Source organism: Bombyx mori, chromosome 2, assembly GCF_030269925.1.
Source record: "Bombyx mori chromosome 2, ASM3026992v2".
Lineage (NCBI taxonomy): Eukaryota > Metazoa > Arthropoda > Insecta > Lepidoptera > Bombycidae > Bombyx > Bombyx mori.
In genome coordinates, this window is record NC_085108.1 from 3075807 (window position 1) to 3101372 (window position 25566).

The 25566-nt window shown below is 37.4% G+C and overlaps 2 protein-coding genes across 3 annotated transcripts in view; one reads left to right on the forward strand and one right to left on the reverse strand.

Annotated features, from left to right (window-relative positions):
* Positions 1–228: 228 nt before the first annotated feature.
* LOC732899 (nascent polypeptide associated complex protein alpha subunit) lies at positions 229–6095 on the reverse strand. The gene is given in 6 exon segments (NM_001046900.1): positions 229–918; positions 1326–1487; positions 2043–2261; positions 3104–3225; positions 3841–3999; positions 6027–6095. Coding segments are annotated over 5 exon segments (636 nt in total). The 5' UTR covers positions 3959–3999; positions 6027–6095; the 3' UTR covers positions 229–903.
* A 573-nt stretch (positions 6096–6668) lies between these two features.
* LOC101743956 (acyl-CoA-binding domain-containing protein 5) overlaps positions 6669–25566 on the forward strand; it is a 43421-nt gene continuing 24523 nt past the window's right edge. Inside the window, exon 1 of one of the 2 annotated variants that reach the window (XM_004933206.5) lies at positions 6669–7017. In XM_004933206.5, coding sequence (XP_004933263.1) covers positions 6957–7017 — 61 coding nt within the window. In that variant the 5' untranslated portion in view covers positions 6669–6956. The remainder of the gene's footprint in view (positions 7018–25566) is intronic. The other variant, XM_012696458.4, reaches the window with a different exon arrangement.

The following is a 25566-nucleotide window of genomic DNA, read 5'->3' on the forward strand; positions in this document are numbered from 1 at the left end:
GCTTTTTTGTAAATATTTCATTTCCTATGGGTTTTTTGCTATTTGTATATATTACAATATTGTAGAATACAACATTCTCTACAAAATTTGTTTAAAAATTTTTTTCTTACGATGAACCGTTTTCGAGATAGAGGGCGGAGAGCGCGCGGTCACAGCATCACTTCAGGTCAACCGGTGTAGTATATACCTATATTTCATAGTTGTGCATTTAAAAATGAAAATAAAAAATGCAAATTCCAATACTTTTATTATTTCAAATTTTAAGCCTATGTACATTCAATCAGTACACCTTGACCGAGGCATACTTTGGATTCCAACACGAAGGACGAACTTCCTTGTTCTTAAATGCGTATTTTACATACATAATGAGCGATATTTCTATCTTATCTATCTTTTATTGTTATTATTTTTACAAATTGTACATAAGTATTGTATCTTTTCTTTATATGATTCTATCTTTCCAATTATTGTATGCTGTTGGCCTTCACCTATAAAAACCACATCAACCACTAAGGGAGCGTACCTAGTTGTTAATGCGTTGTCTTATCCCAGTTTCATAGGTTAAAAAAAAGTTCATATTTCAACAAATGTTTCCGTTACCGTTTCATGAATTCTTTTTGGGTGTGACCATGTTGATGTTGGCCTACAGTTGCATACATTAATGAAAACAAAACGTTAGCCTACACTTGCATACATTACTAAAAAGAAATGTGGCCAAACCAAATCACTTTAAATTTGCAGATTGTACAGACACTACTTATGATATTTTTTTTCACTTCGAGTATACAGTTCAATATATCGCCTATTATGCATGTGTTCATTCGACTTTTCGTCCAGTTGCTAATGTTGAGAGCGACTTAAAACTAACAGCAGTGACATAAGATATTGTGACGAAGGCTTCTCCTACATTGTTAGCTCCTGCAAAGAGAAAACAACACAATTAAAAAAATTTATGTACAGTCAACATAATAAAAAAAAAGAAATTAAGTCGAAAATTTTGTATTCACTTTTTAAATTTCGGAAATACTTCATGATTAAATATATATAAGATTATTAGGTATGTTGTTTTATTTATATGTATTATATGTTTATTAAAATAAAACTTCAATGTGTTGCTTGTTATTTCGGACAAAGAAACGACATTTAAAGTTTATTTAACTATATTTATCTGTCAAGGCTTCTCCACTTTACAGCACATGCGCGGACGTTCCGGCACATGTCGACAGCGCATGCGTGACATAATTAAAATTAAAGAAAGGAATAACTTTCTTTACATATATATAGTTCAAATAAGGGTTTAAAAAATTACCAGTCAAGACACTCACCATAATTGCATTAACAATGTCAGATTGGTTGTTCTTGAGCGCTCGGACTGCTTTCGCTCGAGAGACGTTCGCCTGGGACATTACTATCTCCACGTCCTTCTCATCAACTCCAGTCTCGTCTACTCCTTCTTCGTCTTCTTCTTCTGCTATTGGTGCTACCGTCTATGTAAACAATCCAAATTATTGGGTTATTTTACACAATATTTACCGCTAGTGTTAAATATAGTAGTATAAACTATTCTTTAATAATTATTTCTGTAAAACTTATTTCGAGTATATAATGAGGAAAGAATAAGATTTTATATTTATTTCAGAACTAAGAGAAAAGAAATATAACAAGTGCATGCTGAGACTTTGTTGACGTTACAAATTCTATGGAATAAGAACTATTATATTCTTGAAATCTGAACAATATATAATCTGTATTTTTTTTATTGCTTAGTTGGGTGGACGAGCTCACAGCCCACCTGATGTTAAGTGGTTACTGGAGCCCATAGACATCTACAACTTAAATCCACCGACCTTGAGATATAAGTTCTAAGGTCTCAAGTATAATTATAACGGCTGCCCCATCCTTCAAACGGAAATGCATTACTGCTTCACGGCAGAAATAGGCAGGGTGGTGCTACCTACCCGTGCGGACTCACAAGAGGTCCTACCACCCGTAAATCACTGCTGCAGAAATAGGCAGAACAGTGAGAATGTTTAATAACTTACCGTTCCAGTTGTGGAAGCGTCATTGCCAGTGGCTGTGGTCTCTGGTGCCTTGAATCTCTCTGCTGCAGCCATGGTGGCCTGTGTGGACAAATCTTCAATCTTGGCTTCACCAAAAACAATGTAGGTGTCTGAATGAGGATTCTTGTATACATCAGGTGAGTTAATGACAAAGAGAATGTTCTTTGATTTTCTGATTGTCACTCTCTCTACTCCTTGTACCTGAAAAATATAAATTGTTTTTAAGTTGAATGATGTTTTTAAAGATGTACTACATTCTTTACAACTATGAATAATATTAACTATTTCAGTAGGTAACCCAGAAGAAAACAATGCTTATCCTACTTGGAAAGGAAACATTATGTTTTGGTAGTTATAACACTAATTAATAAGACAGCCAGTATCAATCCTCATAGACTAAAATAGTAACTGCTTATATTGATCTATATAAGTAATAATATATAATAATAATAATCATCTATAATGGTGTTTAGTTATAAGGTTATTTTTTATACAGTTAAGTTCACTTTTTGTCTACCAAAAAAAAATAAAATTACAGAATAGCTGTCTGTGAAATATCTGGACTGAGCATTCCGCTGTTTTTGTTTCTTAATGAAGACTTAGACTTCTATGTAATGTGAGGTCTATGTGCGCACCACAGTTGACAGGCCTTTGAGTATTCATTCTTATGAAATGTGCTTGAAAGAATATTTTTGTATTTTTTGTTTTGTTTTAAAAACTCTATTTTCTGTTTACGATATATTGTAGATATATTGTATTGAGAACTTGCATTAAATTAAGGATGGAGGGCGTATATCGGAATACAAACATCACATGAAAATTCATGCTTTTGCCAGTGGAATGCAAACTTGACTCTTTTGAATTTAATTGTGCAGCCTTTCACAACACCATTTATAAGCTTATCGTTATAAAATACTAATGGGTAAAAATTTTAAAGACAATTCAGTAAGCACAAAACTTGTGCTATGAACTACTTAATAAAAATGTATGTGTGCCACATTATCATAAGGTTTGCTAATTAAGATATAAATTCTATTACTCACTGGTTTGAGACCGAGTTTACTCATTATCTTTCTGGCCTTCTTCTCACCACGAGACTGTTTCGATTTGCTGACGATGTCAATTCCAGCAATCGGGTTTGTGATTCCACCTGCATCTGGTGCACCTGTTTAACAAATATAAGCCCTAGTTTAATTTTCAAATTGCTGGCAATGATGCGGGCAAGTTTTTTCCAAAATCTTACTGTTGTTAATCTCTTCTGAGTTATTACTTTACACTGCCTTTATTATCTAATCATCTTTAGTTGTTGACATATTATTCACATTTATGTAGATGATATGTAGCCTCAATCCAATGCAACTGGGTGCTTTATCTAACATTAGTGTAGAGAATGGTATTCAAATTATGTTGTCTATATATCATTTTTTTTTCCACAGGAGAAAATCGTCTGATCCCCACCTGCATGTGGGAGTTGAACCTCACTAACAACTCCTGCCGCTCACAACCGGCGCCCTACCCCGGACCGGACCGGAGCCCAGTCGGGACTATTGAGACGGCGGGACAGGTTTGACGCAGAGCACATTACATCCATCCCGCCGTCCCACAGACGCCGGACCGGCGGCCGCCAGCGTCTCGAAGATGAATTTAGTGAAATAAATTTGAACAAGCACATATTCAGAAAGCATAAAGTCTAGTCAACTTTTCACATATTTAACAACATTTTAAATGTTACAATTTGTAGGTCCAAAGGGCCTAGAAAATACACAGTTGGGACATTAACCTGCATCTTCCAATTCTGGAATGTTGTCATCAGAGTCACTGTCAGATGATGCAGTCTCTTCTTTGCGCTTCTCGGTCATAGAGGCGGTGGCCTTGTCAAGTTCAGTCAGTTCTGGCATCTTGATATACTGTTGAGGTTATTTTGAGTAGACGTAGAAGTCTGAAATGAAATTTTGAAGAAAATATTATTCTTTAACCTATTTTGTCACCAGGAGAGGAGAGTTTTTAGGCAGGGGCTTCACTCTGCCCCTGGTATTGCTGAAGTTCATGGGCGACGGTAACCACTCACCATCAGGCGGGCCATATGCTCGTCTGCCTACAAGGGCAATAAAAAAAAAAACAGTAAAGTGATGAACAAATTTAGGTACACAACCCAACCGGTACTAGATTACCATGGTCAATTTTAATTTAAGTATGTTTAGTATAAATTTTCCTAACTTATGTATCATCAGAATATTGTCTCCTATTACAATAGTACAGCCTTGTTTAAGCTAGTCGGTTATTGGAACTAAATAAAATGAGTATTAATGAAAATAAAAACTCTTTTGTTATTGACTAAGACTAATATCTCTGTGCAAGTTCCTTACCGAGTAGCCATTGATTAAATGATTTGAAGTACTAAGTTTGCCTCTTTACCACATAAAGATAAATATTACAATATACGTGGATTCTCAAAAATTACGTTGCTTTAAATAACAAACAATTGTTATGCTAGTTAAGACTAAGAACGAGAATACATTATTCACGAAAGTGTTCAAACTATTATCTTACTATACACCGCATTCAAGTTTTATTCAAAGACAAGTTGAGTTTATGAAATTTGTTATTAATAAAAAATTTGGGAATTAATAGTGGCAATGAAATGATAATTTGTTAATTTTACCTAAACTTAGTGTGTTATTTGAAAGCTATTATATTTCATCTCAAAATTAAGATTATCAACATTGTTCTTTATTAAGGTAATGTATTAAGTAAATCACAACAATTTAGGATAAGTTTTGATACACTAACATAATTTATGAGAATCTTGTATAATATATTTTTCTAAGCAAGAAATTCATAGTACATAAACATAAAAGATTTTTTGAAATTTATTTTTCTATTAGAATAAAGAAAAACTCGATTTTGATACCCATCTAATTTAGATACTTTGGCTTTGAACAAAATAAATTCTTAAATATTTAACACCACAAATAATGAAATTATCAACATGTGGTTTCAAAAATATATGTAATTGCATATTTAATTATGTGTTTGTACATATTAAATATTAGTAATCTTATTTTTATATTTATTGTTACATTCAGTGTTCATCTCTTTTGCATCTAAGACAATTAGATGTTTTTTTTTTCATGCTGTGTTGTCAATGGGAGTCATAGTATATTTAAATATATGAATTAGGTTTTTTTGTTAACACTGATGAAAATTATGTCATGAATATCAGTAACCTAACATGTTGGTTGTGGGATCATTTTTCAAAGCCAGTGCATATTATTATGAGGTCTTTCGAGGCAATATTGGGCTTCTTTACAGTGTATGAGCCCTGATAAGCCTCGCAAAGGACCCACCCACACACATAGAAATCTGGACATAGTTGCCTCGTGCACCGAGCGGAACATGGGTATGACTGCCGTATCAGACAGTCGCGCATGATGCTTTTTAAACCGCATAACGCGGTCAACTTGTTAAATATGAATAAGTAATAAGTGAAACTAGTTACGTTCGTCATAAAATTCATAGTACTACACTATAAATTCCGGATTTGGTGTAATTTTTTTTTGTTAGGTACAAGACCTCTTCTTCCTTGACTACATAAATTATGAATTCAAAAAGTTGAAAACTATACAATGACAATAATGAACGCAAAATGAAAACCATAAAAGCTGTTTTAATTACTTACACGTTTGGGTATCTCGAAAACAAGCCGACAATATATTGTGGGCTAGGTTATAGGCATCTTAACCATTCAATCATACTTTATCTATTTCTACATTAGACGGCTACTTCGATTTCAAAATACTTTATAACAGATAGTTATTTTGAGGAAATTAGATATATATAGTAAATAGTTGTTGCCTTAATAATTTAACACTACATTTCATTTAGAGGAGCCGCAAATTAAAATACAGCGTCCCGCTAGTGAATTTCCTTAAAATCAATAAACCAACAACCTTTTTCAATACTCACGTTAAGACTAATTCAATATTTTTGTAGTATTTTAATAAGATTAACTTATTTTTAAACGATCTATTTACCTTTTAAAGATATCGGAATACGAGAAGAGCTATTTGAGTATTCGCGTTTTGTATTTTGACTTTTGACGTTAAAAACATATTTTTATTTCTTTTCATAGGACAAGCAAAGGAAAGACCGAATGAACAATTCTTGTAAAAAGTCGAAGTCATTTCTTTAGGCCAAATAAAGTAGCATAAAATACATAGATGCCACTGTCACATTAAAACTATTGAAAATTTTAACGCAGTAATAAGATTGTAAAAGATTCGGTCTTAACAAAAAAATTAAGTTGGGTTTTTGATAAAACGACTGATGTTGAAAATAGACAGATTTTATCTCTTTTTTCTTAAAATTGTCTTCTTAGATTGCTATTGATGCCATATTGAGTACGATGCTCTATTAAAAGTATAACGGAGCGGGCCAACAAATATGTTTGAAACTTGACGGTCATACAAATTCAAACATTGACTGTACGTTTTTTCTATGATTGTATCAGCTGTCCTCCGTTTAACAGCGTAACAAGAATCTCAGAGTAGTTTGAGTAGCATACGTACCTAAAAACTACTCTGTACTTGTTTGACAGCTGTTTGGCTCATAGATAATAATGCACTTATTATTCCGAGTACATATGAATGTGTATTATCTATGTATCTACTATCTAGTGGTTCGTCTTAAATTTTTAATGTCGTAATTTCAACCATTACAATACAAGGACATTAGCACCTAATTACGAGTCGTAACTTAATTCCTCAATGTACAGTTAACATGTCCAATACGGTGCAGTGATACAACGAAATTCGTTTTACCAATTGAGTCCAAAGTGCATTGTTGTAATTGTTTTTACAGTAGAAATTACTGTGATCGTTAACTTGTGCTAATAAAATGTCTCTCGAAGAAAAATTTAATGCTGCGGTGAATGTTATTAGGAGTTTACCGAAAAGTGGTAAGTTTAGGAATTCAATAATATTGATAATAGTCGATTTTGATGTATTTTGTGGATCGGTTATTTGTTTATATCCGAATTAATTAATAGGCTTACTAAACAAAAGTAACAATTACGTACTGAAAAAGGAATCTTTTACTGAACAACACCTAATTAATAATATATGAAAATTTTGTTGTAATATTTTCTGTGAACGAATACATTAAAGAAATATGTAGGGCCCAAATAATTTGAAATGAAAGAACGAGGAAATTTATGCACATTACACAACAATTTGTGATAAGTTTTTTTATTCTATTTTCCTAAAAAAATTTGCTATGGTAGTTTTTAATAAAACTAGTTAATAAAATACTGATATTACAAAATAATGTATGGTACAACATAAATGATAGCTGTTGCTGGAAGCATTACTGTTAAATAATTAATGTACCTATAGTATGAACAGTAAATTATTAAGATGTGAAGAGTAACAAAAGAGACTGTGTTGAAGTGTTGCCAACAACAAAGTGCCTTTTTAATTTTTTTTTATTGCTTTTGTAGGCATACTGTCCACCTGATGGTGAGTGGTTACCGTCCCCCATGGACGTAAGCAACGTCAGGGGCGCAGCCAAGCCCCTGCTTATTGTTAAAGTTATTTAAATCAATAATTTAACATACATCATAAAGAATACTAAAATCAATTACTAATATTATAAAATAAAAAGCAATAAAGCAGATTAATGACTATACTGTGTGCTGTCTGTCTAGAATAGCACAAGCTTACGTTTGAACACTGAAACAGTCATTAACCACACTATTTATTACTATTATTTTATTAATATCATAAATATGAAAGTGCTTTTGTTTGTTTGTTTCTTTGTCCTTCTATCATGTTGAAATGAAGAAACAGATTGACATAGTTTTAAAGTAATCGTTTTAATTCAGAAGAATGATATAGGTTACCCTTTATACCAAAAAACTTTTCGTTCCTTTGGGGAAAGTACGTTTTACTAACTTACGTGGTAAGACCTTAGAACTTATATCTCAAGGTGGGTGGCGCATTTACGTTGTAGATGTCTATGGGTTCCAGTAACCACTTAACACCAGGTGGGCCGTGAGCTCGTCCACACATCTAGGCAATAAAAAATATAAAAAAATTACCAACTTTAGACAAAATAAGTTATTTCTTTTATCTTGTTGAAATCGAGCAACGTGCACATGATTTTTATTAAGTGAGTGTTTATTAATTTAATTGATAGTCTTAGATTAGAAGAGTGACATAGGCTACCTTTTATGTTTCACTCCCACGGGAAACTATACTGACATATTCCCTTGACCACACAATTAAGATTTTTTTCAAAATTATTAATACCTGGATTATCATGCTCTGAGATCATTCAGGTCATTTGCATTTTAATCAGATAAGGGGAAGAAAATCCTGAAATAATTAAACATGTTTTATATTCCTGGAATCAATCAGTAGATTAATTCTATTAGAATATAAAGTCACAAACCAGTGAACACACTGTTCTATGTATTAGACAATATACACAATACGTCCTGGACCAATGGTAGGCAGTGGTAGATAATTTTTGCAAGCCTTGCCAAAGTGACGTCTTCATACAGAGAAACTAAAGTAACTTGTCTCCGAATTACTAAATTTGGATTAAATACCAATTCAAGTTACCATATAAAGTGATAATTCTTGCTCAATCTAGAATGAAATAAATAAATAAAATATTTGGTTAAGTCTGGTTATTGCGACAATTGTGTGAATTGATTGAGACATAACATAGGTTGTAAATTGTTTTGCTACAGTACTCGAGGATATATTAAGCCAGGGTGTGTATTTTATCGTGTATGTTTCTTCAGGTTAATGCCTCTAGATAAAGACCAAATGTGATTGCAAACATATCTTTTACCCATTCATTTTAATGTTAGTCAAAAATCGCATTTCTAAATAAAATTTGATCTGTTAGTTTAGCTGCAATACAATTATCTGAAATTCATTGCAATTTACAAATTGTTTATGAAACTAAGAGGTTTGGATGTTAAATTTATCTTTATATTTGTAATTTATGTATGTTTTGTAATTTTTACTTTTCATGTGGAGTATTTTCACTCTGCTTTCTTATTTAAATGCTTTTTTTTGCACAGGTGGTTTAAATATCCACTTTCCATTTTCGCATGTGCTTTTCTGGTCGACGTCGCCCTAAACACGTCATTACGGAACCTCCCGATCCATTAACGGTGATTTTAGGTACCTCAAGCGCCGGTCACCGTCCTCGCCGAACCCGTCGCTTGCGACGAAGGGCTCGACGAGTGAATTAACCCATAGACACAGCCTACTGAGTTTCTCGCCGGATCTTCTCAGTGGGTCGCGTTTCCGATCCGGTGGTAGATTCTGCGAAGCACTGCTCTTGCTAGGACCAGTGTTAGCAACACTCCCGGTTTGAGCCCGTGAGCTCACCTACACGTCAAGCTGAAATAGCCTCTCAAGGCTATCGGCATAGAAGTGCTTTTCTAAGGTACTTTTACGAATATGTGTTCCTCAATGACTGTCTTGTAAGAATAACATTGTGCAATCCGGTCACCGTCCTCGTCGAATTCGTTGATCACAGCGAGTTCGACGAGCTAACTAACCCATAGATACAGCCAACTGAGTTTCTGGCTGGACCTTCTTTACTGGTGGTAGGGCCTCTTGTGAGTCCGCGCGGGCAGGTACCACCACCCTGCCTATTTCTTCCGTGAAGTAGTAATGCGTTTCGGTCTGAAGTGTGAGGCAGCCGTTGTAACTATATTTGAGACTTTAGAACTTATATCTCAAGGTGGGTGGCGCATTTACGTTGTAGATGTCTATGGGCTCCAGTAACCACTCAACACCAGGTGTGGGCTGTGAGCTCGTCCACCAATCTAAGCAATAAATAAAAATGAAACTAAACCCCCTACGTGCGTCTTGTTCCTCAGTGCCCAGGGTCGTGACCTTTACGGAGCACTACGAGGTCACACACATGAGACTAGAGGCCAAAGGAGAGTGATTTATCTGAATGAAACATCTCAACTATTCCTGTATCAGCAGTAAAATTTCGTGTTCATAGTGCATAATGTAATTTTCTAAATAATTTTTTAACAAAAGTCTCGGTATCGTGTTGTAGAAGTTATAAGAGGATTTTCGGGAATTTTTCTTTTCGTGTTAGAGTGGAGCAGTGTTGTAAGATGGTTACCTGGCTGGTTATTACAACAATTTAATACCAAGAAAACGAAGAGTACGGCAAACCTCACTATAACTCGTAAACACGCAAGCGCCTTCAGTTAATCTGCCCATGTTAGATAATTTATAATTATTAAGTATTTAAAAAAAAAACTTCCATTGATTAATGCCCAAATAATGATACCGTATTACGAAATGTTAAGTTTCGTAATCGCGTTGCCGAATGTTCTCTGAAACCTTTCTCTTTCCATCACTGGCGATGGTGTGTCTGTAAATTACCAAACGCAGCTTTTGCGGTATTAGCACGTCGGTCTGTCCGTTATTGCGTGGTACAAGCGCAATTGATATATTAAACCACACGGTGCAGTGCAACTTTGCCCGGTCACCGTACTCGTCGAACCCGTCGACGACCTTGCGACGAAGGGCTCGACGAGTAAATTAATCCTCAGACACATCCCACTGAGTTTCTCGCCGGATCTTCTCAGTGGGTCGCGTTTCCGATCCGGTGGTAGATTCTGCGAAGCACGGCTCTTGCTAGGGTTCGTGTTAGCAACGTCAGGTCTGAGCCCCGTGAGCTCACCTACTAGTTAAGGTTCCGCGGAAATAGCCTCTCAAGGCTATCTATCAGCTTAGGTAGGATAAAAAAAAAGCAACTTTGTTATTGAGGGTAGAGGTAAGGTAGGTAAGGTAGAGGAGAACCATCTCTCTGTGTGAAAAAGCGTCCGTTAAAATTTGCTAAATAAGGGTGGCGCTACTGTAGCAACCGGATAAATTTAAAAAAAAGGCGCTGAAAGTTATTAGAATAAGATAGAGAAATAAAAAAGGACGAAAGAACTGTAAGCACTATAAAATCACAAAAAGTATATTATTTAAAGCTGATAAGAAAATGCAATCGATGTCTCCACAGCAATAATTTTGGGTTATACTGACGAAATTAGTTTGGACTACGTAAACATGTGAGGTCTTGTATATTACACTGTCACTAACTACTCTAGTCATTAATAAATATATTAAAAATATTAAAAAACTCAGCATACTTCAATCAGTTAACAACTGCTCAATCCATATCATACCCTGTGCCTATGCTAGAGCCATTCTGGAGGATTTTTGAACTGTTATTTAGTGCTGAAAGTGGGACACTTTTTCAAGCTTCTCCCATATGAGACGGTTCTCCTTACCTCTACCCTCCATAAACTTTGTACTTAGTGCGAGTTTTTTAACGTTCTCGATAGCGTAAAAGTTAACTCAAATTTGTATGGAGTTGGAACGTTTGCCTACGTTTGCCGCTAGGGGCGATGTTCCCACTGCATACAAATATGAGTTAACTTTTACTCTGTCGAGTACGTTAAAAAACTCGCACTAAGCACACCGTTCCCCGTGAACACAAGGCATTGTGACGGTGTTGGCTTTTCATAACGCTAGAACGATCGCTTTCAAAAATTAATAATAGGTGTTGCGTTACAAGCGATGTGACGTATTAACCGACTTCAAAAAAGGAGGAGGTTCTCAATTCGATTGTATGTTTTTTTATGTTACCTCATAACTTTTGACTGGGTGCATCGATTTTGATGATTCTTTTTTTATTAGAAAGCTGACGCTTCCCGTGTGGTCGCATTTCAATTTAGTCCAGTTCTGATAATGGTATCCATAAGAAAACCAAAGTCTTAAATTTGCACTAAGTACGTGCGCGACAAATTGATGAATAACTCAATAACTCAATATCACGCCAACCAATTTCGATGATTATTGTTTTTAGTGTAGGTATATTAATTTGTTTTGGATTTTTTTTTCTATCTGTAGTCGGTTTTTGTTAAAGCATATCCATTCCCGATTCTGCGGACAGAATGGAAAGCAGTCGACGTCGCCCAAAACACGTCGTTTCGGATCCTCCCGATCCACTAACGGTGCTTCTAGGTACTTCAAGCACCGGTCACCGTTCTCGTCGAACCTGTCGCTTGCGACGAAGGGCTCGACGAGTAAATTAACTCTCAGACACAGCCTACTGAGTTTCTCGCCGGATCTTCTCAGTGGGTCGCGTTTCCGATCCGGTGGTAGGTTCTGCGAAGCACGGCTCTTGCTAGGGTTCGTGTTAGCAACGTCAGGTCTGAGCCCCGTGAGCTCACCTACTAGTTAAGGTTCCGCGGAAATAGCCTCTCAAGACTATCTATCAGTTTAGGTAGGATAAAAAAAAAGCAACTTTGTTATTGAGGGTAGAGGTAAGGAGAACCATCTCTCTGTGTGAAAAAGCGTCCGTTAAAATATGCTAAATAAGGGTGGCGCTACAGTAGCAGCCGTGTGAATTTTAAAAAAGACGCTGAAAGCTATTAGAATAAGATAGAGAAATAAAAAAAAAACGAAAGAACTGTAAGCACTACAAAATCACAAAAAGTATATTATTTATTTAACGGCCGTCTGGTGTAGTGGTAAGTGACATGGTCACTACACAAGGGGGTCGCGGGTTCGAATCCCGCCAAGGGAAGATATTTGTATGATAAATATAAATGTCTTTTCCAGGGTTATGGATGTATATTAAATATATGTATGTGTATAATAAAAATCTTACATTTATATCCGTTATCTGGTATCTGTAACACAAGTTCTTTACGAACTTATCACGGGACCAGTTAACGTGGCGTGATTGTTAATAAATATTTAAAATATTTAATAAAAAAAAAAGTATTTAAAATATTTAAAGCTGATAAGAAAATGCAATCGATGTCTCCACAGCAATAATTTTGGGTTATACTGACGAAATTATTTTGGACTACGTAAACGTGTGAGGTCTTGTATATTACACTGTCACTAACTACTCTAGTCATTAATAAATATATTAAATTTCCTAACTCAACATACTTCAATCAGTTAACAACTGCTCAATCCATATCATACCCTGTGTTCGGAACCGCAGTAAAAAGTTTAGTTGCAAAGCAACAGCTGTCATTTATATTTTTATAATTTTTAAATTTTGTTTCTAAAGTCAGTAGGAATAAACTGTCAGCCATGAAAGTCGCATCATAATTTTATTTTATTGTAAAAATCTTCCTCCTCACAAATATAAATATCTAAATAAGAAACCGTCCGCTACATGGTCCATCGAGCCGAGATACCCAGGAAATAAGGAAGGGAAGTGATCAAAGTTTGATATTCAGGACATATTAGTGATGTGTACCCATTACTCTGTTTTTTGTTTAGATTATTTATATTTATTATATTACAAGCTGGGTTAACTATGTGGTTTGTTTAATGTGTTTTTGTTGGCATTTTTTTTGGTAATAGTCTGTCTTTCACACTTGTAAAATTATTATTTATTTATTAATTATAGGTGTGTACATAATAGTGTAACTGTATAGTTCATTTTAGTTGTCATTACAGTTCATTATTTCAATTTTTTTTTTTTATTTTTTTTTTTTTAAGAGATTTTATGACCTGGTAACTAAGACCTTTAAGTCATGTCTAATTTTACTTTATATTCTTAATTTTATGAAAAATGATAATATGGAGTGAAATGAAATGAAGATGATTAATTTGAAACATTAATCAACTGGGATGAAATTTAATGAAATGAGATGATATGGGATGAAATATAATCGCAGTAAAATGGTGGTCATTTACTGAGATTTTTTCAGTGGACTTTTTGGAGGAACCCGAGAAGTTACGTCCAGCAGCTTTGTTTCATTTTCCCACATTTGTGCACTTTCACAGATATTAAACAGTTAATAAACCACCGTTATTACACATTTAAACCTGAAGAAACACTAAATAGACAAAATAAAACAAATCACACAACTTCACTCCTCGCGTTCCCGCCAAAAAGTCTTATTTCAATTATAACTTCTATTAATACCAGATTAACTAGCCCGCTTCTGCCCAAATACTTCAAAAATGAGTGAGAAAGATCAAAAGGAGCTAGTTAAAAAACGAGCTAGTCTAAAAGGCCGATTGACTACATTCAGAAAGTACATCGAGGAATTGAGCGGTACGTTGAATCAGCAACAAGTCAATGAATTGCAATTAAGAATCGGTAAGATCGAATTATTATTTGAACAATATGACGTAGTACAAACTAAAATAGAATGCCTCGCTGACGATTTCAGCTCGCAAAGCACAGAGAGAGAAGATTTCGAATCGATTTATTACAAATCCCTTTCACAGGCTCAGGAGATTCTTTCTCGTAATTCTAAATTGTTACAAACCGATGCGCATAGTTTTGAGAGTTGTTCTCATGTGAGCAATCATCGCCTGGTTAAATTACCTACCATTAACCTACCCAAATTTAATGGTTCATATAATAACTGGCTGGAATTCCATGACACCTTCAGTAGTCTTATACATTCGAACGAGGCGATAGCAGAAATTAATAAATTCCACTACCTCAGGGCCTCGCTAGAAGGCTCTGCTGCTGTACTACTTCAGGAGATTCAGTTCTCTGCCAGCAACTATTCTGTGGCGTGGAAGCTGTTATGTGAGAGGTACGACAATAAGCGCCTATTAATTCAAACACATGTTAATAATTTATTTAATATAGACGCAATAAAGAGTGAATCTTCGTTTAATTTAAGACGTTTTATAGATCAGCTGAATAAAAGCCTGAGAGCTTTAGAGTCGCTGGACGAACCGACTGATCATTGGGACACTCTTCTCATCCACATGATGAGTCGTAAAATCGAACAGAAGACGCTGCGTGAATGGGAAGAGTGCAAAGGTCGTCTTGATAAAGAAAAGCCCATTTCTTTGTCCATATTTCTCGATTTCATTCGTAACCGGGCCGATCTATTAGAAACGATGGAATTTACTCGCTCTAACCTTCCTCACACACAAGTTCAGCCACCACAGTCGCCTAAAGGTCAGAAAATGAAAACATTAGTTTCTGTCTCCGGAACGCAGCCGTCGTCGAGTGGCGGTGCTAGTATTATTTCTGGTTCCGGTACAAAATCGTGCCCACACTGTAAGGGTGAGCATTATCTTTATAATTGCGATAAATTTCTGAGCCTTAATAATGAGCAGAGATGGGAATTAATTCCTCAGTTCAAGGTGTGTTACAACTGCTTTCGTAGTGGTCACTATTCGAATCGCTGCAAAAAAGATGGTTGTACTTTATGTAAGCGTAGGCATAATACGCTGCTGCACACCTATTCTAATAATAAACAGAGAATTAATCAGCCCGCTCCTAAGCGTGACACTACGGCAATCGCCTCCGCCGTCCAGCCTGAACCTCCTGGTAACCACGGCCTAACGTTAGCCACGTATTCTGCCGCCGCATCTTCAGAGATTAGTAAAGATGGTATATTTGCGACGGCTCTCGTTAAAGTTGTCGACAGTAATGGTCACGAGCACATCATACGTGCTCTTCTGGATTGTGCGAGTTCGTCTTGCATAATTAGTGAGAAAACGGGTCGCTTATTGAATGCCAAGTATATTGATATAGATAAACCTATTTTCGGCATTGATAAGACTAGAACTAACACTTCAAAAATGTGTTATGTTTCTTTCAGTTCACGCACTGAAAATTATTCCAAATGTCTTCTTTGTTATGTATTGCCGTCCATAACTGACGACGTGCCTTGCCATTCATTTGATGTTTCGCATTTAAATATTCCCGCTAATATTATTTTAGCCGATCCCCAATTTTATAAGGCGTCAGAAATTGACATGATAATTGGATCTAATATCTTTTGGGATCTGCTCGGGACGCGAAAGATCAATCTGGGAGATAGCATCTCGATCCTCTGGGAAACGCGACTTGGCTGGTTGGTGGTTTCCAGAGATCTAAGTGATGGTCATGGATCTGCTCCCCTAATGTGCAACTTCACAAAACTTGCAGACATTTCTCAAGATTTTGATCTCGGCGTTGATGACACTCAGAACTTGCTGTCGTGGTTCTGGCAGCTGAAGGAAGTAGGCCTTAAGTCATCATACTCCGAGGAGGAACGAAAATGTGAAGAACATTTCGTTAAAAATACGAAACGTCTAGCTGATGGTCGTTTTCGTGTGCGTGTACCCTTAAAACAATCTGCGGACTGCTTAAGTGACGGACAGCTCTAGTTACCTGGCCACAATAAGCAGATCGGCTTTAAATGCAGTGACAAGAAGATCTCAGAGATCATCATTCACGACTTCTACGTGAATGATCTCCTCACGGGGACTCATTTCAGGAGGCGTTGGACATTAAGAAGAAAGTTGCCGCCGCAGAGCTCGCCTCCGCCAGGATGCCTCTGCGCAAGTGGAAGTCCAACGATCCTCTACTCTGTCTTACTAGTGATCCGTGCGACGATAGTTCGTCCCTCAGTTTAAATATTGGATCCCTTGAGTCGTGTAAGACATTAGGCCTCAATTGGCAGACAGCCACAGATGAGTTTTCTTTCTCTGTCGATTCGTGTGAAGCCGCGCCTTCTACGAAACGCTCTATATGCTTTCTGTCACTGCACGCATTTTTGATCCCATGGGGTTAGTTTCTCCCTGCATTGTTCCTATTAAAATACTATTGCAGCGGCTATGGGTTCATAAGTTATCATGGGACGAAGAGCTCCCATTTGAAATAGCCAAAATTTGGGCTAATTTAATTAAAAGCCTTCCGCTTTTAAATAATTTACGCATCCCTCGCCTTATTGGTTGCGAGGCTTATACTTACGTGGATCTCCACATGTTTACAGATGCGTCGCAAAGCGCATATGGTGCTTGCCTTTACGTGCGAAGCGCGGACGTGTATGGACGAATCAAGGTCTCGTTACTTATTGCCAAAAGTAAAGTGGCTCCATTAAAGCTAACGACGATCCCTCGGTTGGAGCTCTGCGGGGCTCTGGTAGGAGTGCGCCTCTATGAGAAGGCTATTGATTCACTCCGGGTTCAGGTCAGGCATACTACTTTTTGGACTGACTCGACGATTGTGTTAGGCTGGCTTAAAATGTTGCCTAGTAAATTACAGCCTTTCGTTCGCAATCGTACGGTGGAGATCATGGAGAAAACCGTGAACTGTACCTGGCGTCATGTTCCCACTGATGAAAACCCTGCTGATCATATTTCTCGCGGCGTCGAAGTCGTAAATTTGCAGGGTCTAGATCTGTGGTGGTCAGGTCCTCAATTTCTGCAGCAAGACTGCTCTCAGTGGCCTTCCAATCCAGTCCGGTACAGCGAGTCCAAACTCCCTGAAGTTCGTCCTGAAGTCTCGTTGCACCTTTTAGTTCCACGTGATGATTCATTTATTGATTTCAGCCGATTCTCAAACCTATCTCGACTAAAACGTGCTGTAGCCTATGCATTGAGATTCATAAATTTATGCAGAAAGCTATATCCACAAACCAGCCATTTAAGCTCTAAAGAGTTACAGAACGCTTTGAACTTGATTGTTAGGAAAGCTCAATCTGAGTCGTTCGTCGAATACAAGCTCCTAACTCAGGGACATTCGTTATCTCCTAAAAGTCCCCTTAATAAGTTCAATGTCTTTCTTGATGACGCTCAAATTATGCGTGTTGGTGGCAGGTTTAGAAACGCGTCGGAGTTTTCGTATGAGAAAAAATATCCTATAATCCTACAGTCCACTCACATCCTCACAAAACTCGTATTCAAGGCTGAACATATTAAGCTTATGCACGCTGGACCCCAACTATTATTAGCTTCTATAAGAGAAGTCTACTGGCCTATTGGCGGTCGCAATTTGGCCAAGGCCACTTACCATAATTGTATAAGATCTACTCGCATGCGAGCACAAACAGTTACTCCTCTTATGGGAAATTTACCTGTGCACCGCCTCACTCCTGGTCGCCCGTTCGAGTGTGTAGGCATCGACTACGCTGGACCCATCTCGTCCACTAACCGCCTTGGTCGAGGTTGTAGAATCGTTATGGTCTACATCGCGATTTTTGTATGTTTCAAAACAAAGGCGATCCATATCGAATTAGTAGGTGATTTAACCAGCAATAGTTTTCTCTCTGCGCTACGCCGGTTTGTATCGCGGAGAGGTAAGCCTACTAATATATATTCGGACAATGGTACGTCATTCGTCGGTGCGTATAAACAAATCGGTACATTCTTGAAACCCAATTGCAATTCTTTGCCTGATGCTTTGATCGAAGAAGGTATTAACTTCCACCTGTGTCCACCTTACTCTCCTCATTTTGGGGGTCTTTGGGAGGCGGGGGTGAAATCTATTAAATTCCATATGCACAGAGTATTGGGAAATTGTAATTTAACTTATGAGGAATTGATCACTGTCCTAACGCAAATCGAAGCAATATTGAATTCTCGGCCGCTGACTCCACTATCAAGCGATCCCGATGACATGATGCCGCTTACTCCTGGGCATTTTCTCATTGGCCAGCCCCTTACTGCAATGCCTGCTGCTGAGTACAAGGACTGCCGGCTAAGCAATCTCACCAGGTTCTAGCGGTTAGAGCTTATGCGACAACATTTTTGGGCCAGATGGTCAAAGGAATACATTAGTGAGCTGCAGCAAAGAACAAAATGGCGCACCAATCAGTCATCGCTGAAGCTTCACAGCCTGGTTGTGGTGAAGGAAGACAATCTCCCACCAGTTAAATGGAGACTGGGCCGCATAGTAGCTGTCTATCCAGGGTTCGACGGAGTCAACCGGGTCGCAGACATTCGTACCTCAAGCGGAGTCATCAAGAGGTCTTTTAATAAGATTTGTCCCCTGATTGCGGATTAGTTTTGGGTTGAAAGGAAACCTTTCAACATCCGGGGGCATGTTCGGAACCGCAGTAAAAAGTTTAGTTGCAAAGCAACAGCTGTCATTTATATTTTTATAATTTTTAAATTTTGTTTCTAAAGTCAGTAGGAATAAACTGTCAGCCATGAAAGTCGCATCATAATTTTATTTTATTGTAAAAATCTTCCTCCTCACAAATATAAATATCTAAATAAGAAACCGTCCGCTACACCCTGTGCCTATGCTAGCGCCATTCTAGAGAATTTTTGAACTGTTATTTAGTGCTGAAAGTGGGACACTTTTTCAAGCTTCTCCCATATGAGACGGTTCTCCTTACCTCTAAACTCCATAAACTTTGTACTTAGTGCGAGTTTTTTAACGTTCTCGATAGCGTAAAAGTTAACTCAAATTTGTATGGAGTTGGAACGTTTGCCTACGTTTGCCGCTAGGGGCGCTGTTCCAACTGCATACAAATATGAGTTAACTTTTACTCTGTCGAGTACGTTAAAAAACTCGCACTAAGCACACTGTTCCCCGTGAACGCAAGGCATTGTGACGGTGTTGGCTTTTCATAACGCTAGAACGATCGCTTTCAAAAATTAATAATAGGTGTTGCGTTACAAGCGATGTCGACGTATTAACCGACTTCAAAAAAGGAGGAGGTTCTCAATTCGATTGTATGTTTTTTTTTGTTACCTCATAACTTTTGACTGGGTGAATCGATTTTGATGATTCTTTTTTCATTAGAAAACTGACGCTTCCCGTGTGGTCGCATTTCAATTTAGTCCAGTTCTGATAATGGTATCCATGAGAAAAGCAAAGTCTTAACTTTGCACTAAGTACGTGCGCGACAAATAGATGAATAACTCAATAACTCAATATCACGTCAACCAATATCGATGATTATTGTTTTAGTGTATATTAATGTGTTTTGTATTTTTTTTTCTATTTCCTAGTCGGTTTTTGTTAAAGCATAAGCAGCCCAAAACACGTCATCTCGGATCCTCCCGATCCACTAACGGTGCTTCTAGGTACTTCAAGCACCGGTCACCGTTCTCGTCGAACCTGTCGCTTGCGACGAAGGGCTCGACGAGTAAATTAACTCTCAGACACAGCCCACTGAGTTTCTCGCCGGATCTTTTCAGTGGGTCGCGTTTCCGATCCGGAGGTAGATTCTGCGAAGCACGACTCTTGCTAGGGTTCGTGTTAGCATCGTCGTCAGGTTTGAGCTCCGTGAGCTCACCTACTAGTTACGGTTACGCTGGAATAGCCTCTCTAGGCTACCAGCTTAGGTAGGAAAAAAGAAAGCATATCTATTTACAATTATTTACAATAGTTTGCGTTTTTATCCGCGCTAAAGTTTGTCTTTGAAAGAGTATGTGACATTTTAGCAACTATGTTGCATTTTAGTTTGCCGATTCAGGTTATGAACAATCTTTTTGTCGAATTCTAAAATTACATAATTCAATGATTTTTTCGAATTTGAATAACAAACATCCTTCACACATGCAAACTTTCACATTTGCAATGAAAATCGTTTCGTATTTTGAACACAGCTTTTTCAGTTTATAGTCAGGTTTAAATCCTTTTTTTTTTTTTCAGTGCCGTATGTACATATCTCTTTCGATTTTTTTTTTAATTAAAAGTATATCGATGGATCTTGTGAGTCCGCACAGGTAGTTACCACTGCCTTGCCTATTTCTGCCGTGAAGCAGTAATGCGTTTCGGTTCGGTTTGAAGGGCGGGGCAGCCGTTGTACTGATAAAAATGAGATTTTACAACTTCATGTGTCAAGGTGGGTGGCGGCATTTACGTTGTAGATTTTTATGAGCTCCGGTAACCACTTAACACCAGGTGGGCTGTGAGCTCGTCCACACATCTGAGCAATAAAAAAAATGTTTAGTGTAGTTTCCCGCGCGAATGAGTAGTTTTTTTTTTTCGGGATAAAAGGTCACTCTCCCGTCCTAAAACTGTTAATTTAATGTCAATCCGTGTCTTCGTTTTGATGTGAAACGAGGACAAACACACTTCCATATTTATAATACATATTAGTCTGGATATAAGCAATGTATCTTTCTAAACACATCCAAGCAATTACAAGTTTGTGTTTATCATATTATTATAAATGTGGAATTCTACAATGAAACTGAAAGTATAGTAGAACGTGACGTATTTATTCATAACTAGAGGTCCCGCAGTAGTCGAAATTCGAGTATAATTCATTGGAATTGTAAGTTTGTACACTATTATGATTATATTTTATACTTCTATAATCACAAATTTAACCAAAACCACACTATAAAAAATATTAACAAAGACAAACAATATTTAATCTATTCTCAATTCGACAACAGACGTCAAGAACAAAAGTTTGACAATAAATAGTATGCATGCGTGTGTGCGTCAGATACATGGTATGTAGTGTGTGCAATGTTTTCTTTATTGATTTAAGGCATCTTTTATGTATTATTTTAAAAAAATATTAGCATTGTGCACTTCTTCTGTATATTCTCTATAAGTGTGGAAAATTTCATACTCCTCCGTCCGCGCAATTTTCGTAAAAAGGGATACAAAGTTTTTGCTTCACGTATTAATATATTTATTCATAATTCATTGGCGCCATGGTGTTTTAAAAAAACGAAACAGGTTTTTGTTGTTAACGCACCGACGCGGCGACGGTAGCGCGCGGCCATATTGAGATGATTATAGTAATAAGTCATTTGCATGTGAAGTTTGTTTTGTTTGTGTATCTGTGGCGTTATTTTTACTTTTCTTAATCTGCTTTAAACATTGTTTTTTTTTTTTGAAAATGGAAATTGGTTTCCTGTGCTGCCATTGTTGCCAGTGTCGATTTTATAAAAATCTTTTATTATTTTATATATATGTATCTGTTACATTAAAAATGATATTAAGGAGCGCAATGAGATGAGATTTTGGGTTTATTTTAGAATGAAATCAATTAATATGAAATTAAATGAAGCGAGATGATAAGAGATGAAATGAAGTCTCAGTTTTTTTTCCTACCTAAGCTGATAGCCTTGAGAGGCTATATCAGCGGAACCTTAACTAGTAGTTGAGCTCACGGGGCTCAAACCTGACGACGTTGCTAACACGAACCCTAGCGAGAGCCGTGCTTCGCAGAATCTACCACCGGATCGGAAACGCGACCCACTGATAAGATCCGGCGAGAAACTCAGTGGGCTGTGTCTGAGGGTTAACTTACTCGTCGAGCCCTTGAGAACGATGACCGGGGTCTCAGTAAAATATGGGATAATCGACTGAGATTTCAGTGGGCTTTTTTGAAGCCAGCCACGTCCAGCGGATTTCCTTCGTTATCCCACATTTCACTTTCACAGATGCTAAAACGGTTAAACCACCGTAAGTAAAGACACGTTAAACCAGAGGAATCATAATTTTTTTTTTTTTTTAAATGAGCTTTGTTGTTCACCAATTAAAATACCTTTAACGATTAAAACGTGTTTTCGATTTTATTGTTGATCGGCGAAACCAGTTCATTTAATGTACTATTAAGTACATTACAATGTTTTAATGTGTTGTAGAAATCGAAGTTCTCATTATCATTATTATAATTATAATACCTAGTCAGGTCATAAATTCTGTCACATGTTTAATGTAAAATAATTGAAACAAGTTTATTTATTATGTAACCATTCATATACCAAAATGAACTTAACAAAACATAGATTCTTATGACACTAAAGTTTATTCAAAATGACCTCCGTGATTTTGAATACAGGCCTTCAATCTGCGCGGCCAGTCGTCTATCGCAGCACGAACGAGGTCCATGTCAATATCGGCGGCTGCCTTAATCAAGGATGTCTTGAGTGACTCCAAATTGGGATGAGGCTTGGAGCACGCCTTTTCCTCCAAGTGTTGCCATATCTTGTAATCTAACGGATTCAAATCTGGACTGGAGGAGGGCCAGTCTTCGTGCCGGATGAAGTCGATTTCACGCGCCGCCAGCCAGTCTTGTGTGCTCTTCGCTCTATGAGCTGGCGCCGAATCTTGTTGGAATACCCAGTGCCTGTTATTGAACATGGTATGAGAAACAGGTTCCACAAGGTTCGTCAGGACTGTATTTTGATACACAACTGCATTCGTTTTTACACCTTTCTCACAAAAATGTACCTCTGTTAAGCCCCAATAAGAAACTCCCAACCATACCATGAGCGAGGATGGAAAATGACCTCGTTGGACACGCGAAATACGGTTGCTCGCTTCTTCACTACTGTGCGCGTACACCTTATCATTTTGTTTGTTGTAGCTCTCTTCTACGGTAAAATTAATTTCATCCGAAAAAAGAATTTCCCGATATTTTGTTCCCGCGTACCGCTTCAACAAAGCGCGGCATCTCTTCAGTCTCAGGTCCATTAGACGAGCATTCAAACGATGTCCTGTTTTTCTTCGATATGCCCGAAGCCCTAAGTCTTAATTTAACACCCTTTTCACCGTGGTTCTGCTTAACCCCATCTGAAGGGCCAACAGTTTCTGCTTACGTTTGGGATTTCTTTGAATTCGCGCCTTCACAGCTTTTATCACTGCTGGAGTCCTAACAGACCGAGGGCGACCACTTCTTGACCTGTCATCTACACTAGAGTCTTCATTGTATCGTTTGATGGTACGATAAACGAATCTTTTGGTTATATTCAAATTTTTCAGTATGTTAAAAATTTGAATTGGCGCGTAACCGCAACGATGCAACGCAATAACTGCAACACGGTCTTCTTTAAGCGTCCACTCCATATTTAAAAATGAGTAAAATTCTAAAAGTATACATTTTTATTTTCATGAACAATTCGAAATTCGAATTCAATAAACTTTTTTGTGGCTAAATGTTCTAAAAGAAAAGTTTGTACTGTGTGACAATACTTATGACCTGACTAGTTATATATAAAAATGAATTGCTGTTCGTTAGTCTCGCTAAAACTCGAGAACGGCTGGACCGATTTGGCTAATTTTGGTCTTGAATTATTCGTGGAAATCCAGAGAAGGTTTAAAAGGTAGATAAATATGAAAATGCTCGGAATTACATAAAAATAACCATTTTGTTTTTCCTTTGATCCGCCCCCCGTCGGACGGATTCCTTTTGTTTGTTTTAGGTTTATTTTATACAAAAGTTTAGGTCTTTTATTTATCGATTGAGGCACTACGAAGTCTGCCGGGTCAGCTAGTTTTAATATAAACCATAAAACGCCTCTTCCATAGGCTTGCAGCCTTTGAAGCTTTACAAATATAATAATAAGTCGTCGTGGCCTAAAGGATAAGACGTCCGGTGCATTCGTATCGAGCGATGCACTGGTGTTCGAATCTCGCTGGCGGGTACAAATTTTTCTAATGAAATACGTACTCAACAAATGTTCACGATTGACTTCCACGGTGAAGGAATAACATCGTGCAATAAAAATCAAACCCGCAAAATTATAATTTGCGTAATTACTGGTGGTAGGACCTCTTGTGAGTCTTCACGGGTAGGTACCACTGCTTAGCCTATTTCTGCCGTGAAGCAGTAATGCGTTTCGGTTTGAAGGGTGGGGCAGCCGTTGTGACTATACTGAGATCTTAGAACTTATATCTCAAGGTGGGTGTCGCATTTACGTCGTAGATGCCCATGGGCTCCAGTAACCACTTAACACCAGGTGGGCTGTGAGCTCGTCCACCCATCTAAGCAATAAAAAAAAAAACTGGCAATGAAACAAATCATGTTGCTCCTATTTTAATTTCGCGGGTTGATTAAGTTATTTTCGCTGCTCCTACTCTAAAATTATAGTAGGAGTTATTGTTTTTTTTATCATCATCACCCTATACTGTTTCATATTAATAACATAACTAGATGATGACCGAGCTTTGTTTTTTTTTTTTGATAACACCATCTTTTTGTGTCTTTAAAGCGGTTAGTTGCCCTCAATTAAGAAAAATAGTATTATTATTCGCCAGTAGATGTCGGGAAGAGTTGATTACTGAAAACACGAATAAAACAACATTTTCTGAAAATAAATCGTAGCTAGATCGATTTATCGCCCCCGAAATCGCCTGTATACTAAATTTTATGAAAATCGTTGGAGCCGTTTCCGAGATTCAGACTATATATATACAAGAATTGCTCGTTTAAAGGTATAAGATGAGATAAAAGTTTTGAACAAGATCATTTGGATCGTCGGTCTACCGGGCAATTTTACAAGATCTTCCCTTTGCCGTATTCATTCATCTTAAGCCTTACAGCCCTGGGTGGGCCTTAGCCTGGTCCAGTATGTCTCTCCAGACTGCTCTGATCAGGGCTTTCTCCTTCCAGTTCTTGACACCGCTAACTTTGAGGTTGTGCTCTAGGCCATCTAGCCACCTGAGTTTGGGCTTGCCACGACTTTTGCGGCTGGCTTGCCGTACACCCGTTTACAAATAATTAGACAGTCTTCAAGTTCATGCTCATATAAGCGATCTCGGTTTTAACGAAGGCCTGAAGCGTAACATAATAAGAAAAGATTGTTATTGTTAACAATTCCATTAAGCATGTACATACGTAGTGCGTTGACCGATTTGCCGTGGCCCCTCGCGTGACCCTAGCGATTGTTCAGAACCCAACGTACATAACCGTGAATATTGATGAGGACGAACAATTAAAAATGCATTGTTTTTTTTGCTTAGGTGGTTTGATGAGCTCACGGTCCACCTGGTGTTAAGT